Source organism: Homalodisca vitripennis, chromosome 4 (genome assembly GCF_021130785.1).
Source record: "Homalodisca vitripennis isolate AUS2020 chromosome 4, UT_GWSS_2.1, whole genome shotgun sequence".
Taxonomy (NCBI): Eukaryota; Metazoa; Arthropoda; class Insecta; order Hemiptera; family Cicadellidae; genus Homalodisca; species Homalodisca vitripennis.
In genome coordinates this window covers 46,424,114-46,442,122 of record NC_060210.1, presented here as the reverse complement: position 1 = coordinate 46,442,122, position 18,009 = coordinate 46,424,114, and the positions used below count along the sequence as shown (strand labels likewise).

The following is an 18,009-nucleotide window of genomic DNA, read 5'->3' as shown; positions in this document are numbered from 1 at the left end:
GTCGGTTCAGTACAATAAACAAATAAACTAAACGCTTTCATCTGAACTCCACTTAATTAATTTATCTTTTGTGGGTGGAGAAGGGGGAAGCCTAAGAATACCACGTTACTTCAAAGGAGTTTGCAGAGATGCAGGAAAATGAATATATTTATTTACGCCCACGCAAAGTACGACGTACAGATAAAATACGAATTAGCGATCGTTTGTTTACTATCGAGGAGCTAAAGTCCGCGCATAGAACTAGCAGATACGCTGGTGTTGAAAAATATAGACACAGAAAAAACAAATATTATTCATAAGTTACGTTATTCTGTTGATATATATTTATAAATAGTTTTATACACAAAGAACAACAAAAACATGTATCACCAATCGGTAATTAGAGTACTGGAGATCGTTTTTGTCCACGAACAGACAGTTAGATTACAGTCAAGGACTACGAAACAACAAAACGTTAAGATCCTCATGCACATTGGACTTTTTGGTTAGAACAGTTCGAATCGTCCGAACGATCGTCACGTATGCGTAGAAGTCACTCCGGTAAATAGTTGACCGGAGAACCGACGGGATTTCCAGCTGTCGTCCAACCAATGCCGCTCTGACGACGAAAACTAAGCGTGGCTGATTCGATCGGCTGGCCGTCTGCCGTTTGTAGACGCAACAACATTAAGTTGAACTTACACTGGCAAGTTAAGTTGCAAGAGAATTTGTACAACTACTGTAGGATAATGTGAACAATATAAGTAATTTTACTCACGAGAACTGTCGCAAGTACTTGTTCAACTTGCTACAGTTGTATCGTTGGTTGTTCCGAGAGTCAAGATGAAGTCTGTTCACACACAACAGTTTGATGTTTATAATTGAAATTTTAATAGCCTACACTGTTCTCCAGTTCTCGTAACAAAGAGTCCGGCACTCTTTGCGGCAGCGTTCGCTAGAGCTCTTGGGCCCGTTTAGAGTAGGGATGTTTAGTTGGACACAAAACTTGCGCCATTTTTGCCGGTGTAAACGCAGTTCAGTCGAGATTTAGATGTGACCATGATATCAAAACATAACATCACTTCCTTTGTTTTAACCTATGTAATTTTATGACAATCGGAGCGTGTGTGAGGAGCAATCGTTTAGAGATCAACCGAGGCCTCGGCCACGATACGAGCGGTTAGCGATGATTGGGCGGGATTTAAAATTTAATGTTCGTGTTGTACATATGGGGTCGATACTAGTCATGGCAGACGTGAGCAGCAGGGCAGTACCACACGATGGCACTTATCCGTCGCCAATTCTAAACATTAAATGTTTTTCCTGCCTCGGCTAAGTCTGTCTTTGCTGTGCAACAGGACGCAAACGCTCCCTTCTCGGCGTTACTTGTAACTAATCCACTACTTTCTTCTCCAAAAGGCATCTTATTAAGCTTTGTATTAATCCAACTGACATTCTGGTGTACTCAAAAACCCGGGCTGCATCTCTTATCAAACTGTCAAACATTATATTATTCAACGAACCCAACTCTGAAGCCTGTTTATAACACTGTACATTTTAGGCCTGTGCTATCTATTTAACACACGTCTTTCCAAAACACTATTTTATCTAAAGCATAAGAATTGGACAACTTCGTCCGGAGACTCCACTTCGGCAACTGAATAATACTTAAGTACAAAAAACCCGTTTGTATCGCGGTTACTACTGCTATGCCGCGTTACCGCTTAAACTTTTATTTTTTGGGGGGAGGGTGAGAGCGGAGGCTACCACAGCACAGGAGTAGAACTAACCAAGATAAACTCACAACACTAGTGGAGGTAACCTTAGATCAATCGGTGTTGTTTCGTGATTAATTAGTTCATGGTTCAAGAAGCTGTCAAATTATGTCTTGATTATATAAGTTCTTGGAGACAAAAAAGTTATTTTTGAAATTTTCCCGGTTCTCAGATAAATTCCCGGCTTATTCCCAGTTGGGTGGTCACCCTGCAAAAGTAATACTGTTATAATAGAGGAAAAATATCCATTAAACTTTCCCATGTACTTTACAAATTTATGTGAAAAAATACAACTTTAAATTTAACTAGCTGTTACCCGCACGCAATCTTTAGAACCAAAGTCCTTATATTACTTAGTAAAAGCAATTATGATGTAATAAGATGGGAGTCTTATAAAAATTTTAAAATGTAAGTAGGCATACATCAGGTAGATATTATTTAAGTTCATGGTAAATAGTATCAGAGTTTAACTTAATTATTATATCATGTTTGGCACGTGTAGGAGCATTTCTGGTTCTAATTAATTATATACATAACGTCACATCTGAATATGCCTTATCCTCATTAAAAAAACACAAATCTCGGATCACACAGCTCTCGGAAACTTACTTCGGTCAAAAAGCGTAATTTCCAGTTCTTGTCATATATTTCAGGTCTAAGATATTTCCAGTACCATAATAGTGTTTGCCTTGTTGTTCTGACGAAGAAAAAATATATATATATACTTACGTAGGACCGAGATGCATACTTTGATTAAAAAGTGCCTACTTATGACCGTTTAAATTCACTTACCTACTATGTCACAGTTTAGCTTGCCATATTACCTCGATCAAAATACTATAATATACGTTCGATTATCTAGTTCTCGGAAACATAGTTGAGTTTGCCTTGTCCTGATGAAGAAAATACACACATAAGTAGGACTGAAAAGCCTATTACGACCTAGGGAGAAGTCCTACCTACTTACTATGTACTTTCGGTATAAGAGGGAAATCCTTATTAAGGTTTTGTAACATTCCAAAATAATTGTTATTAAAGTTTTGCGTTACACTTGTTTTTTGGATTGTAGCCAGGGAAAGAATGAATCGTTGAGGCATGTTACTATTCATTTCTCTGTTTTTCCATAAGCCATTGTTAAAATGTAATATCAATGTCAATGAAGCCTACCAGTTTAAAGTAACTTATGTGGGTCTGACGATGTGTTCTTTGAGCACGAAAGGCCTCACAAAATAAAAATCTTTCATTTATTGGAGTGTTTGATTATATATTAAGCATTCATAATTTAGTTCATTAAGGTTAGTTTTATCACAGTATTTAATGCATTAGATGATTTTAATTCGTCACTGGAGCAATCTGGAGTAAAATTTATATATTAATGTTTTATTTACTATCTACATTACACTACCAATCAAGCACTGTTTACTTATTATTGATAAAATTTAAATGTAAACAGATGTTTCAGAAAGATTGTCGAACTATAGCTGTCAACAGCTGTTTAGTGCCAGTTTAATTTGAATTATGAAACTTTTTCTGAATTCCAAAATATTCCAGGTAACTTTTCTAAACTTTTTTTCATAAAAACCTTCCTCGGATTTCAATGGACATTTTACAAAAAGAATTAACCGAATTGGTCCACCCATTATCAAGATTTGCGCTTACCAACACATTTTGTGATTAATTTTTATTTATAAGAAGAGAAGATAAAGAAAGCTATCATTACTCATAAACAAAAGAGTTAACTTTGTACTGAACACATAAAATTAAACATCATTCACAGATTACTAAATGTTTACCATCTTTTTCATCAGTCAAGCTTGTTTTTTGAAGGTCCAGTTTTATGGATTCTATGGCAGCACAGTCACAGTTCTTGGAGGCATCAAATTTCTCCCTGAAAACATATAATTTTAGTTTAAATTTAGTTTTTAGGAATTCATTATAATGAATGCTTGTTTTCTTTATATCTTAAAAATTCTATATAGAATATAAAAAATAACTAACTAAAAATCTTTTTAAACATTTTATTTTGTTGACTTGAGTTTGAGCATTAAGCCATTCTTCACTGCACAGTTTAATAACCTCTAAAATAAATAAACAAATGGAACATTTAATCATGTGTTAAATTTATAGTTACATAGTTGTAATTTTAATCAGTGTTCTCTATTAATATATTCTTTTTATTGGGTTTGTCTTATTCTTCAGATTTATATTTAGAATATTTTTATATAGTTTAGAACCACTAATCCAACTAACAAAAGTAAAGTTTGTATTTTTAAAAACCGTTTCATTCCTACAGTTTGATTGGTTAACTTCCGCTTTAGCATTTCTGGAGGTATAAAACATGACAGGTGATGGCCTGTGTGGCCGATGGTTCAGGACCTCTTGGTTTCATGATTAAGAATATATTCTTAATCAAAAGTAAAAATACACAAATGAGGGTCTATAAAGACAACATATTCAAAATTAGTTAACATGTAAATAAAGTCAACACTTTTTTGGGTGATTCTACTGAGTATTATTAAAAAAATGTATATTTATTTTTCTCAACCTAACCATTTTTGATTACTAGATATTTTTATCACCATTATTTATTATATTAACATTTTCCCACTTTTGAAATAGTTTTTGAAAAAAGGTAGTTTAAAAAAGGGGTAAAACAAAAACATTTATTGCGAAGTAAAATTTGAAATATTTATGAAACAAGTAACATATACAAGGCAATGACTTCCATGTAGTAAATCAAGAAGGGAGGCCAATAGCGGAGAAAGTTCCTATTTTTAAGTTTTGAAATGGTCTAATACAACTTGAACTTTATTCTCATCTTTAATGACTAATACAAGATATATCCTAAAAAACAAGGCGAGCTTATAATCTCACAGTAACACAGTAGTAGTAGCCAAAATACAAATCAATTTTATTTTATTTACAACCAAAATATTTTTTTATTTCATTGTACCAGTATGTAATTTTAAAAATTAAAAAAAATAATTGCAAGTAGGAACACAGATAATTATGTAATTTAGAGACTATTTTAAAACTGTGTGTCTCTGTGTATTATGCAAAATCTTGCAAGCATTTTTACAGCCCTGACTATCACATTAAAGTTTAGTTTTCCACAAACATTGTGAGCAGCTAGCTCAATTCTGTTTCTCAATTCTTCTTCTGAGTTCAATAGAACTTATTGAGCTTCCCGTTTTATCACTCCTAAACCAAGGAATCCATAAGAGAGAGGTCAGGAGACCTAGCTGGCTAAGATATGGGTCCACTGTGGCCTATTCATGTTGCAAAGTTTTCCATCAATCATCATCAGTGGAAAAGGAGAGCACTGAATTACTTGAAAATGATTTTATGCCTCTTCCCATTATAGTTCAGACCAAATACATTCATAAGTGTGGGTCAGGTATGTTTTAAGAAATCTAAACAATGATTACCATTTAAATTTTCTGGAAAAATGAACGGATGATATATGTTGGTTGACACCTACTTATACATTGATTTGGAAACGTTTTTAAGAACTTTCCCTGGATGCTCTGGAATATTCTTCGGTCCACTAATGCATTATGAGTGTTGGGCACGCCAGCCCTTTTCATGTTAGACCCGTCAGTGTCAGGATATTTTTCCAAAAATTACATTGGTCAATATAACTGTTGAGCATCCAGCGACGGAGCTGTACTCTTGGAGTAATCATATGGTTTTAATGTTTGAGCTTTTGTAAATTAGTAGGGATGAAAGTGGTTTACATGTAAAATACTTAATATCTTACCCTGGGAAACACTAACTTCCTAAGTTGTTGACAGCTTGAATTTTGACAAAAATATTTGTTCAACTTTCCATCTATACTTACATACTTTTCATCTATACTTACATCTTGAAGAGTAGGACCTAACTTATTCAGCTACCTGCAAACACTTCCTTTCTCTAACAAACGCTACAATTTGAATACTGTAAATGGTATTCTCTTTGAGCAGCCAGTGATCAAATACCATCACAAAACCATACACAAAATGTATACTACATACGCTAGTGATCTGAACTCCATGACAGCTTGCACTCTACTAACAATACAACATACACTAGCGATCTGAACTCTGTGACAGCTTGCATTCTACTAACAATACAACATACACTAGCGATCTGAACTCTGTGACAGCTTGCACTCTACTAACAATACAACATACACTAGCGATCTGAACTCCATGACAGCTTGCACTCTACTAACAATACAACATACACTAGCGATCTGAACTCTGTGACAGCTTACACTCTACTATTAATAATACCAAATGGACTAACACAGATAAAAACCTGTAGGAAGACAAAATACAAGTACATTATTTTTACTTCCCTTTAGATAAGACAGACTGGAATCTGATAAGATTAGATACTTATTTATAAACAATACTTATTTGCCCAATCTCAATAGATCTTGAACTTTTATGGTATTTTATAATTTTTTTATGTATTATTTAGTGGTAATTCTCTTTTTAAATATGAAATTGAAAAAAATTCTAGACGTTAGCTCAGATAAAGTATTAAACTGTATTTTGGCTACTTCTGGGATACTATAACATTTTATGCAAACCTTACTTTTCAGGATAGATTCTACATAAATCATTACAAGAAGAGAATAAAGCTAAAGATACATTACATAATTTTAAAGCTTTAAAACAGGAAAGTTTTATTTCTAGTATTGGTTTCTCTTCAGGGTCTCCATGTATGGAAGTTACTGGGTTTTATATTTTGTTACTTATTTTACAAAAACTAACAAGTTTACTTCACCATACTTTTTTCAGTTAAACTTATTTAAAATCAAAGGGGTTTCCTCTATTCCTATGTAAAATCTTGAGCAGATTAAATAATTATTTCAAAAGTGGAAAAAGGTTAATAAATAATGGTGAAAACAACGTTTTCTAACACAAAACACAATTTTTTAATATAAATAAAAATTTCTTACTAAGCAAATTTAATTGCTTTCAGGAAAATAAAGCTTTAATTTTTTTGTCACTAATACTTGTCAGTGTCACAAAAAAAGAAAAAAAACTTATATTCAACATATATTGAATTTAATACATACTTTTAATGTACACTGTTTTTGAAATACTGGTTACATCAGAATAGCATTCTAGGATATCCAAAAAACACTTTTGGAATTTTTTTCAGTTCATCTTGGAACCCTAGTCAAGAATATATAAACCTATGTGAATCTAACAATACACACTACAGAAGTCAAAAAGTGGTAATTTCCTCATACGCTCCCCACGATTCTAGTATAAAATAAACTATAAGTATAGTATTAAAAAGATAAAAGTATAATTTTTCGACCTATTATTCAGAATAATAATTTTATTAGAACGGTTTAAAATGTAAAAAATATATTTTACTTTGTCTTATTTTGGTTTATTTTTTTTAGTTTTAATTTTATCATAAAACAAACACAACACAAATTTTACTAAGCAGTATTTTTCCTTTTCATACTTTATTTTTTATATTTATATATTGTTTTGTCGGAAAATAAAGTAAAACAAAAAACAAATACACAGAAAATTGCTTGTCTTAAGACACAGCTGGAGTAAAGTATGTGACATCTATAATTAAATGGAAAAGATGTAGATGACTTATATTACCAACATGACCACATTAAATATTTATATAAAAGTTAGCATAGCCAATAATGATTTTACAATGTTTTGTGACTCATAAACATTAAAACAAAAGGGGGATAGAGACAGCCTACTCGTCATTATTGCACAGATTAGTGCAGCTACGTACAGCATATATCATCTTCTTGAATAATTAACTTTGCGGGCTATAAATAGTCTGCCCATCCTAAAAGGGTTAAAGCAGATTTAAATTATTCTAATGCATTTCTCACGACTGTTTTGCAAAGTTTCAAGCCTCCCACCACCAAAAAACTGCCACTAAAGTAAATTTGAGAATCTAAAACCTTTTTGCACATCTAAAACCAAAGTATTTTATTTTGACTCATTGATTGTCATGGATAAATAATAATAAATACACACAGCATCTTTTTTATACAGATAAGTTTAAAAGTTAATGTTATCCTTAAAAGTACTGTAGCTAAAAGTAATTTTATATGTTTTAATATTTAATAGTTTAATATGTAAACATGAATAGTAACTAAATTACCTAGCAAAATGTTTAATAATTACGTAACCAAATTTAAGTAAGTACAATTTAAATTTTTAATAACTAAAACACAGTGAAGAAGTTTGGAGCTTAAGTAGAACTGTGTGAGTTTCAAGAGAGCACCTATTTAAAATCCAACTTCAAAGTGGTAAACAAATCACTGGGAGTCATCTTCTGTTCTTTTGTTTATAAAATCTTTGATGACATTATATAAGTAAGATCTGCTGAGGGCAACATAGTGAAGACTGGCGCCATGAGAGCAGACTGGGCTTAAGTAGAATGCTAGTTTAAAATGACTGTCTCTGAGATTTATTAATTGCTATTGCAATAGCTAATGAAAGTGGAAATTGGTTTAAACTATTTTAAACAGAACATTCATATCAGATGAACATTTTTTTTTATTCTTGGGATTAAAACTGTTTTACCTGACACCAGTTCAAAAAGCACCTTGGCTTCTATTGAATTATCAAACGGATTAATTGATAAAGCATGTTATAAATTCAAGTTTCTCATCAACATTATGACAGAATCAATATAAAAATATAATATATGTTGTGGTAGTCCACTTTTATAGAGTTTAGGAACTGATGTGCACTGAAACTGATCATCAATATTTTTAGCATCTTCTATCTTCTACGGCTATTTTATTCAAAGACAACTTATTAATTTCATTGTAATCATTGTTTGTAGCTGTCAAAATTGATTTGTCTTTTATTCTATTTACTTCTTTACATTGTTCAGCAGAGGTTTCTTTGAGGGATTAACCTATGGTTTTGAATGCTTATGCATGTGGTTAACCTCCTCTATTAATCCTGATATTTAAAGTATTAAAGACGGATCATAACCTTCATTCTCTTTTACAGCACAACACATAATAGGCTCTTGCTTCTGTATCATAAAAGTAAATTTCACAATCTGATTGTTGTCTAATTTTTATTGATGCCTATTCGGTGATGAACCTGTCCACTGAATATTGATAATGTACATATAAGGTCAACCTCCATTGTTCAGCTTAATTTTGGTACGCATACTTACCATCACTAAATCCATTATAAAATTTGATATTTTTTATAATAGAATATTGCATCATAATTGGTAAACAGTTGCTTCAAAAATTCATTTGTGAGGGCATTTGGGATACTCACTTTCCCGTTGTGACAACTCACAATATACACTCTTCTAGATTACTTTACATTATCAAAGTATAACGTGAAACAAAATCTCAGTGGATATAATATCCACTGGTTCCAATTAATGATTTTTGGGAGTTCTTACTGTTGGTCCTGGTATTTTCCCCCCCCCCATTTATTCATCTACAGATTGTTATTAGCTAACAAACCAATTTAGCTTCGCATTCCTCTATTTTCAATGTTTGCTCTTCCTCTTGGCATGTTAAAACTTTATACAACTCAAGACACTTGTATAACTTTTATGAACAAAACAAAAACAATACAATAACCAAAATGACCTTACCTGCGTTAATTGATTGCATTTAACAATATAATCTTGTTATAACTTAACACATGTGTCTTTAACAAACAAATACAGTACTGTTAAGAGTAAACTCCACATCGTAGCTCATTAATGTTAGTTAGATGACATTAGGGACATCACTGTAAAGCTTTTTGATTCCCGTTCATAATGTTTTCAACTTTTAACCTGTTATAACTGGAGTTATATTAAAATATGCTAATCCCATAAAAACCTACATGTCCTGAATTTTATGCAGTTTCAGAAAATCACCCTCTTTGGTATTTTTTTTTTTATTGCTTAAGAGATAATTATTACTTACCAGTGTATCTTTTCTCTCAAACCACTGTCACAGATAAAAAATATAATTATCCCCTTTAATCACACCATAATAAAATGTTTTTGGAGTTTTTACTACAGGCCTGTTATGTACGTGGGAGGGGGGGGGGAGAGCAAACTGCATGCCAAATATTACTCCATGAAGTCAGTTAGTTTTCAGAAGTTTAAAATTATTCCAAAGTGTTTCTTATGACAGTAGGAAAAGTTTAAATCTTCTGAAAAAAACTGCCCTTAAAAGTAATTTTAGAATCGAAAAGAACTATTCACAAAAATAACCAACAATTATATAATAAAAAAAATATATAAATATTATCAATTATTTTAAAGTTGATATTTTATTTACAGATTACTACTTCAAATTCTCCAGTTATGTTTTTGAGTACATGTTTTTGAGATTTTTAAGAGACAAGTACAAATGTTGTTATCAGTAAAAACATATAAAAATGTAGGAAGAATGGTTGTTTCAAAGTAAATTGAAATTCGAAATGCTTTAGTCATTGCTATTATTGAACATTAAGAAATGTTTTCTGTATTTCGATGACAAATCAGTTTCATGTTTTAAATTATACTTTTCAAAACTAAAAATCAGATTTTATGTTTTATAGTACCTGTTTTTGGAATAAATAAGTATTTCATTAAAATTTTTTTGAAATCTTTGAACTATATTTAAACAAGATAATGTTATAAGGGTAAAACTAAATACTTACGTTTTCAACATGTTTAATAATTGCTGTCACCAGGTGCAAGGATAATGTATATAATAATGTGGTCAGCCACAAGAAAGGTTAAGAAATCAACACTATGTACAAAGTGCAAATAAGTTTCAATACAGAGATCTGTCTATCCTGTAGTTGAGTACTGTTTGTAAACACTTTTGATTGTATATCTACTAGCTGCATTATTAGATAGCAAAATCAGCCTATCAACTCTGTTTTCAACATCTGATATCAATACAAGTTATTTAGCAATATTTATTAACATCAAATCTCAGTGCATATCCAGCTGTGATTCAGAGTAATGAAAGTGGATTAAAATCCGAATATCCCAGAGACCCCATCCCTAACTTAACTTTTCTACAACTGAAAATTACAAATCTCATTTAATAATATGTAATGTAATAACAGGTATCAATTTACATTAACGTGACCATGGAAAGGTATGTTCATTTTTTCCCCTGAAAACTACAATTTTTCCTGAAAACAAATTGAAGAAAAAATTCGTCGGCAACGAAAATCAAAGGAGCTACGATTTTTTTAAACCCTCTGAAAACTCCGTTTTTAACAGTTTCCTATAACTCCGCGTCTGCTCAAACTCAGAATAGCCAAATTTTAAAAACCAATAATCATACCAAAAACGAGAAATTATCGTACTTTCATATAAAATAATTGTACCAAACACATTTAATGAAAAAGTATGTTATGTTTGTATAATAAATTATGTTATAATTAACTTTTGGTTTGTTAATTGTATAAATTTGTCAAAAATCTTTCATGGTACGATAATAACTACCCATCGTGTATCTACCGGCGCATAAAATCAAGGAAATTATCGTACCCCCACCTGAACATTAAGGTAAGTGATAAGTTACTGAAATGATGCTGACTAATACGTTAATCCTGTCAACTATGCCTGCCCGCTGCGCACTGCTTGCTCTTTTAGAAAAAAAATTAACTCGAACTTGCAAAAGCCGATTCCCAGATCACGTGATTAACGCAATAATGTCCGAAAGGCATCAATATAATACAATAATATACTTTCCCCCCAGTTCATATGCACCTGTGATAATAATACTTGGCTATAAATGCCCAACCCATGAAAAAAAAGTCCATTTTCCATGGTCACGCTAATGTAAATAAATACCTAATAACATATTCTGATGACATTTTTAATGAATTTGAACCCTGGATTTGTCAAACAACTAATGGCTTAATAATGTTTCCATCATGTTAAGCAACTAGTTATTAGTTGTTTTTGCGGTCATCTTTTTAGTCAGTTTGTTATAAAAAATCAGATTCATGTAGGACAAATTGTTTATCAGAATAATTAAAATGTTTCACAATTTAATTTGATGTATTGTTTATTGAATAATAAAGCGTAGGAAGTATGTACCAAAATTATAAAGTTGAAACAAAAAAAACCTTGGTTTGCAGTTTGCCTTCTACAATACTTTTGATGTGGGAAATTTCATTCAGGAAAAGGTTGGTTATATCACTGCGTTCAGAATGTCTTCCTGAACAAGAGCATCAGTTTCACACATCTGGTTATTACTCTTTGGTCTAAAGAAAGACACATTGCATACACAGTTAGCAGCATTCTATAATATCTAACAACTAGTTTTCACTAGTTACTAGTATTTTTTAATTTTATTATAGAGTTCTAATTTTACTCAGTAACTCCTAACTTTTCATCGAGAAATTTGTCACCAAGTGGTACATAATAGTGATAGTTTCAAAATATAAGATTGAAAATGTCTAAAAATTTTGGAATGTAAATATGTGGTTTATTTTGTAAAAACAAAAAAATTTTTTAATAAAAAAAAATGATTTTGACAAGACAAAACAAATAACACCAAGGAAACTATTTTGTTACCACTGTGTCCACAATATAGGTACCGTTTGACAATTAAAATTCAACTTTTAACAACCGGCCACTATATTGGATGGAGTGAACTTAGAGATCATTACTTATCACAACCTTCAAAATGAGGTGTAAAATTATAGAGTTATAGATTTAAAAAAATACTTACTTGTGTTAATTGGGTTACACCTCATTTGGTAAAAAAATGTGAAAATTAAAACTCCCTAAGTTCACATCTAACACAGCACTCACTTGAGGTTAGAATTTTATGTATTAATTATCTTAGTGTCATTTTTTTTTCTAATCAAGATAATATATAAGCTTTTTACTTAATGTTCCCATTTCAAACATTTGAATTGCTCCCTAGCATCCACACACAAGTAGTGGAGATTAAGTTTAAAATCTGTTAAAAATTTTCCCAGAACATGTTATTAAATATTCCAAAATGAGATTTTAAAACTATCAGTTATTTAAAAATTAGGGTGGAAAAAGCCTTTGGAATATTCAATATATTAATTAAGTATTGATGAGTACATGTAATATTATAGCAAGGAATAAATGAATTTAGTTGGTAACAAAACTGAAAATCTGTTTCACTTCACTCTTTTGTTTTAATATACAAATGCAAGAAGTTTAAAAAGTAAATAATATGTTTATTTCAGGTGGTTTCAAGCGGGCTACATCTGGAACAATTTTCTATGGAAGTGCATGTACGGGAGTGTACTTATTTCTACAGTTAGCCATAGCATGGCCAGATTTGGCACGCAAATGGCGTACTGTTGAACTATCAATGAAACGCTACGGTCAACCAAAACTCTTCATACGATTTATTACAACAGCAGCTATATTTTTGTCACTCGCTTTTTGTAAGTAATTCAAATTTATGATTAACTAGGTAAGTACAATTATTAAACTGAACATATTAAAAATAGACATGGCCGAGAATATAATCTTAATCTGAAATTCTTTAAGTTTTACATCTCTTTACTGACAGGCTGAAATATTTCACAATAATGATTGTGTTAGCAATATTTTCACAATGTGTAAACCTCAGCCTTTTGAATCCTAGTGTTTGAAATACAGGGTAGTTGATATCTGGCTAAAATGACAGAAGTTCGTTATATTGGACACTCTATGCTTCAATATGGCTGGCTTACGACATTTCCAAATATCCCCAGGTTTGGTATAGCTGAGGATGAACAAACTAGCTACATGCTAAGACGTGATCTGAGGTAAAGAAAATACAACTAGGAAAAGCTCCTGGTCATCATTGTGGGCTTCAGTGGTGCCTTCCGCGTCACCCCATTCTTCTGGCGACAAAAGAAAAACATCCCATGTGATAGTACCCAAATTCAATCTCAGATCACATGAGCGCTTGTAAGGGTTAGGCTACTTTAAACTCTGGCTCTACTAGTAACATATTTATGATAATCTAATTTAAATCTACTTATATTGCGTAACTTATTGCGTTACAATCATGAATCAACCATCCACTAGTTCGACCAACCCTAGTGAATTGTGTGTGTCGGAGTGTTTAGTAGGGCACGTAAAGAGTTTACGTTTTAACCTAAACGAAATTATTTCCTTTTTAATTGAACATGGAATTTTTAATAATGAGTGTATTTGTTCGTCGAGCGGTTGCATGTTCTTTTTAAACCAGGAGACTTTGTTGTTTCGTTGCGATAGGAAAATTAGAAAAAGTAGTAAAAAAAGAAGTTTTAAATGTTGCAATTTTTTAAAATCCACTTTTTTGTTGCTGCTGCTGAGCTATATCCGCTCATGGTAAGTGTTCTCTGTTAATACCCATTTATATTTGAGTTTATCATGATTTATTAAGTTTTTTAACTCTACATAATTGCCTTTGCATTACATTTCAATTTATATTTCTGATCAGCCCCTCTAGAATTTTATATTTTACTGATAGGTACTATCTCGAGGGATGTTTCTCTTTTATTGACATTCAGCGCTGATGGCGGAGGCACTCGTCTCATTTCGATAACAAGTAATTAATTTGTTACTCAAAATTAAGAAAAACATTGTTCATTTTGATCAAAATTCTGCTCATTTCAGTATTATTTTTCATTTACTTTTGCAAAGATGGCGACCCATCTGATGACGTCATCACGAGGTTGAATCATGGTCACAAAAGGTCACGTGATGCTCGACGTCGATGTACAACATGGAAATATTACTCCACGCTAGAACTGTTCTATGTTCTAGAACTTCGTTATTTCTCATTTCCACCCCATCAAACCTTATATTTTTAGGTACTTTGGGATTATACCGACCACACCAGTATGATGAACACAAAAATATAAATTTATAGCTAAACAAACATGATAGAACGAAAAAAACAACTGTTTAATTACAAAATGACAAGCATTTCCAGGTATTGTTGTCGCTGTTATCTTATCTTTCTCGATAATCCCGATTAGGGCAGGGCGCGGCATCACATGATTTGCACGGTACATAATTGCCTTTCCATTACAATTCAATTTATATTTCTGATCAACCCTTCTAGAATTTGATATTTTACTGATAGGTACTATCTCGAGGGATGTTTTTCTTTCGTCGACATCAGCGTGGGGCAGTGCTGCCGAAGCCCGCGCTGATGGCCGGAGGCACTCGCATTTTGGGTGGCGGAGTGTGACCAAGAATAAAAACAAGTTTTGAGTGTTTTTTCAATAAAGAGTTTAGTTTTAGTTTGGTAATGTTTGTTTTTGTTGAATTTTTGTGTTTGGAGAAATGTAGAGGTAAAACACGGAAGTACAACAAAGCGACACACCAGCTGAACGGGCGGCGAGACTCTGCAATCACGTTATCTACTAGACCGCTCGACTTTGACCTCTGTCCGAGGGTGGGGAGGGGTTTGCGATAAGACAATTCCTGTTTTATATTGACGAAATATTGTTCTACGCTAATCTAGTAATCAGTAGAAGCAAAATGTCAAATAACGATTCATGTCTGGGTGTGGTCGGTATAATCCCAAAGTACCTATTTTTTTTGTTCTATAGGACGATTCCAATAAGTTAATAACGCAAAACTCGTATTTTGCCGCTCCGGCCGTTTATATGATAATTACCGACCATTTTAAGAAATTGTTAAAAGTAGTTTTAGATCTTTTTAACGTTGCTAAGGTAAATATTATATGTAACCAATAAATTGATGTTTAAATACCTTCTTTATACCAATAGAGTTATGCAGTTGATCCTCTGAAAACCGATCACAACAAATACAAATTCTTGGTCTCTAAAACTCGAAATAAAAACATACTATTTTAAGAAATTGATAAAAGTGTTCATAAATGATTTCAGCTTATGTAAACATTATCCATAATGTCTATGGTTGAAGGCTTAATTATAACAACTGAATTTATTCAAGGGAGTCATTTGTTATAGAGCCTAAGTTAAAACCTCCCAAAAAAGTGTAAACACTTTAAATGAAATATATAAACCATTATAGTTCTCCAGGCCTATATTACGATTAATACAGTTCATACAACTAACATACTATAATAAGAACCTAGCCTATGTAAAGTATGTCTGAACATGTTGGAAGATGTAAATCACTGGACTACAGGTAGCCTAAATATAATGGCACTTTGGTAGGCCTATATAAGCAGACAAACACCAAGTAGGCCCAAGCCTGAATAGTAGGCTAGTAATATATTATTATATCATAAACTATAAGACGTAGCCTAATTGTTGACTTTTGTAGATGTTAAATGAGGTTATCTGTTGAACCATCAGTATTAGCTCTTTACTGTTGATTCAACAGTTTTATATTTTATCTTAAAACTTACTTGCAAACAATGGCATCCTCGTTACCCATAACAATTCCAAAGAAAATATATTTAAGATGAATATGTGCTGGTTAAAAATGTCTTGAAGGTAAACTCAAGCCAGCTGTGACACATCCATTAGCTGTCTATGCCTTCATACACTTAACGATTTACGACTTCTATAGTTCTATGCTTCTAAGTATTCTATTCTTAACCAAGAAAGCAATTCCGTCAGATGTTTATATTATAATCTGTGATGTGGTCTGGTCTGTTCAATTATTGTTCTGTACTTTCAATCAGCTGAGTGGTTTAAATTCAACGACCAACCGATCGAACCAAACGACCAACCGATTGTCTTCTTAATAATTTTGGGTTTCACTCAGAAAATAACTAGGAGAAACACTACAGTATATATTTAATGATAACAAGACACATGTAACCTGTTCGCATGCTAATATGCCAGTGCGTTTTCTGAATAATTTAAAAATTCTCCTGATCTACTGCAGAATAATAACGATATGTTCTTATCTGCCACTTTTTGTTTTCGTGATAAAGTTAAACGGAAATTTATGCTCTTGATATTTCTAAGGGCTGTAAATCGGATGGTATCCCGACTATAGAAATAAGATACTACAGTGACCTTCTTTGTAGGTCATTAGCACGATTTTCAATCTTAGTCTTCACCAAGATATATTTCATAATGTATTAAAAACCAGTTGTGTATTATCCATCTTCAAAGATGGTAGTCGCAGCTTAGTGAATAGTTACCGACCAATAACCATCCAGTCGCCACTTGCGAAGATATTTGAATCGATTGTCTTTGAGAGATTGAAGCCTCTCATACGCTCGACACTCATACTTCAACAACATGGAAGCTTCTTTAAATGCTTAACCTGATATAAGAGCCAGTTGCAGTTTTGTTTAACTTTTGAATATCGTAATAATGACCAAGTGAAATAATATTTATCTTAAACATCTTATTTCTGATTCAAAATTATGATATAATCAAATCAATTTTTTTTTATTGTAGCGACAATATTTACACTGTATTACAAACGTCATGGGTTTTAACATTCTTGACATTCATACAGCGATACACACTCACACATACAATTTTACAATTACTCCTATTTAATTCATCGCCAATGCAACCCATACAGTACAGCGGAGTCAATCTTCTAATTTGGTGGTCTTCTAGCCGAATTTAAAAACTCACCTGCATTATAAAATGCTTGTGACACCAGAACGCCTTAGGGGTTAGAAAATCTTTAATTGAATTGGGAAGTCTGTTGAGGAAATGAACACCTGCCTGTGAGGACAGGTGTCGTTTATAAACCACTGTTCTGTCAACAGCTGGAATTTATTGAAAGCTTCCCTGCACGACTCTCTAAATTTGATTTTGGCGATTATTAAAATTGCTTTTTTTTGAGTCTGAATGCTCTTCGAAACTGTGATGTTTGCCCAAGCTCCCCAAAGGACTACTCCGTAAGCCAGATAGGGATAAATCTAACCATTATACGCCGTAATCAGTACCTAACTCGGGCATTATTTGGCTAAAGATCTCAGAACAAAAACTCCTGAGCAGACTTTTGCGCAAACATAGTCAATATGCTCATTCCAAGTCAGCCCTCGATCAAGGTGCATTGCTAGGAATTTTGAAGGGTTGACGTGGCAGGTCCATGCTGGTTGCCCGAAGTGCGCTAGTCAAAATTCGAAACGTCGGTTTTTGTAGAGTTTGTTGTACGATTGAGGCTGTGGAAGTATTGGACACAGCTGTTGATGTCAACAAAAGCCTTTTGTTCCAAAACTTCGCTTAATATTGCATTGCAAAAGAGAGTTGTATCGTCGGCAAACTGCACTAGTTTTCCATGCAGACGCGATGATTTTATATCGTTGACGTAAAGCAGAAAAAGCACAAGACTGAGGATTGATCCCTGAGGGACT

At 32.6% G+C, this 18,009-nt stretch overlaps 2 protein-coding genes across 3 annotated transcripts in view; one reads left to right on the top strand and one right to left on the bottom strand.

Annotated features, from left to right (window-relative positions):
• Positions 1 to 16,380, bottom strand: part of LOC124359276 — a 57,535-nt gene extending 41,155 nt beyond the window's left edge. Inside the window, exons 1-2 of one of the 2 annotated variants that reach the window (XM_046811893.1) lie at positions 16,087 to 16,380; positions 3,548 to 3,642 (exon numbers count right to left, since the gene is read on the bottom strand). In XM_046811893.1, the coding sequence (XP_046667849.1) occupies positions 3,548 to 3,642; positions 16,087 to 16,115 (124 nt within the window). In that variant the 5' untranslated portion in view covers positions 16,116 to 16,380. The remainder of the gene's footprint in view (positions 1 to 3,547; positions 3,643 to 16,086) is intronic. The other variant, XM_046811892.1, reaches the window with a different exon arrangement.
• The window catches only part of LOC124359277 (gustatory receptor for sugar taste 64f-like), a 55,265-nt gene that overhangs the window by 11,014 nt on the left and 26,242 nt on the right, over positions 1 to 18,009 (top strand). The window contains exon 3 of the mRNA XM_046811894.1: positions 12,947 to 13,150. Coding sequence (XP_046667850.1) covers positions 12,947 to 13,150 — 204 coding nt within the window. The remainder of the gene's footprint in view (positions 1 to 12,946; positions 13,151 to 18,009) is intronic.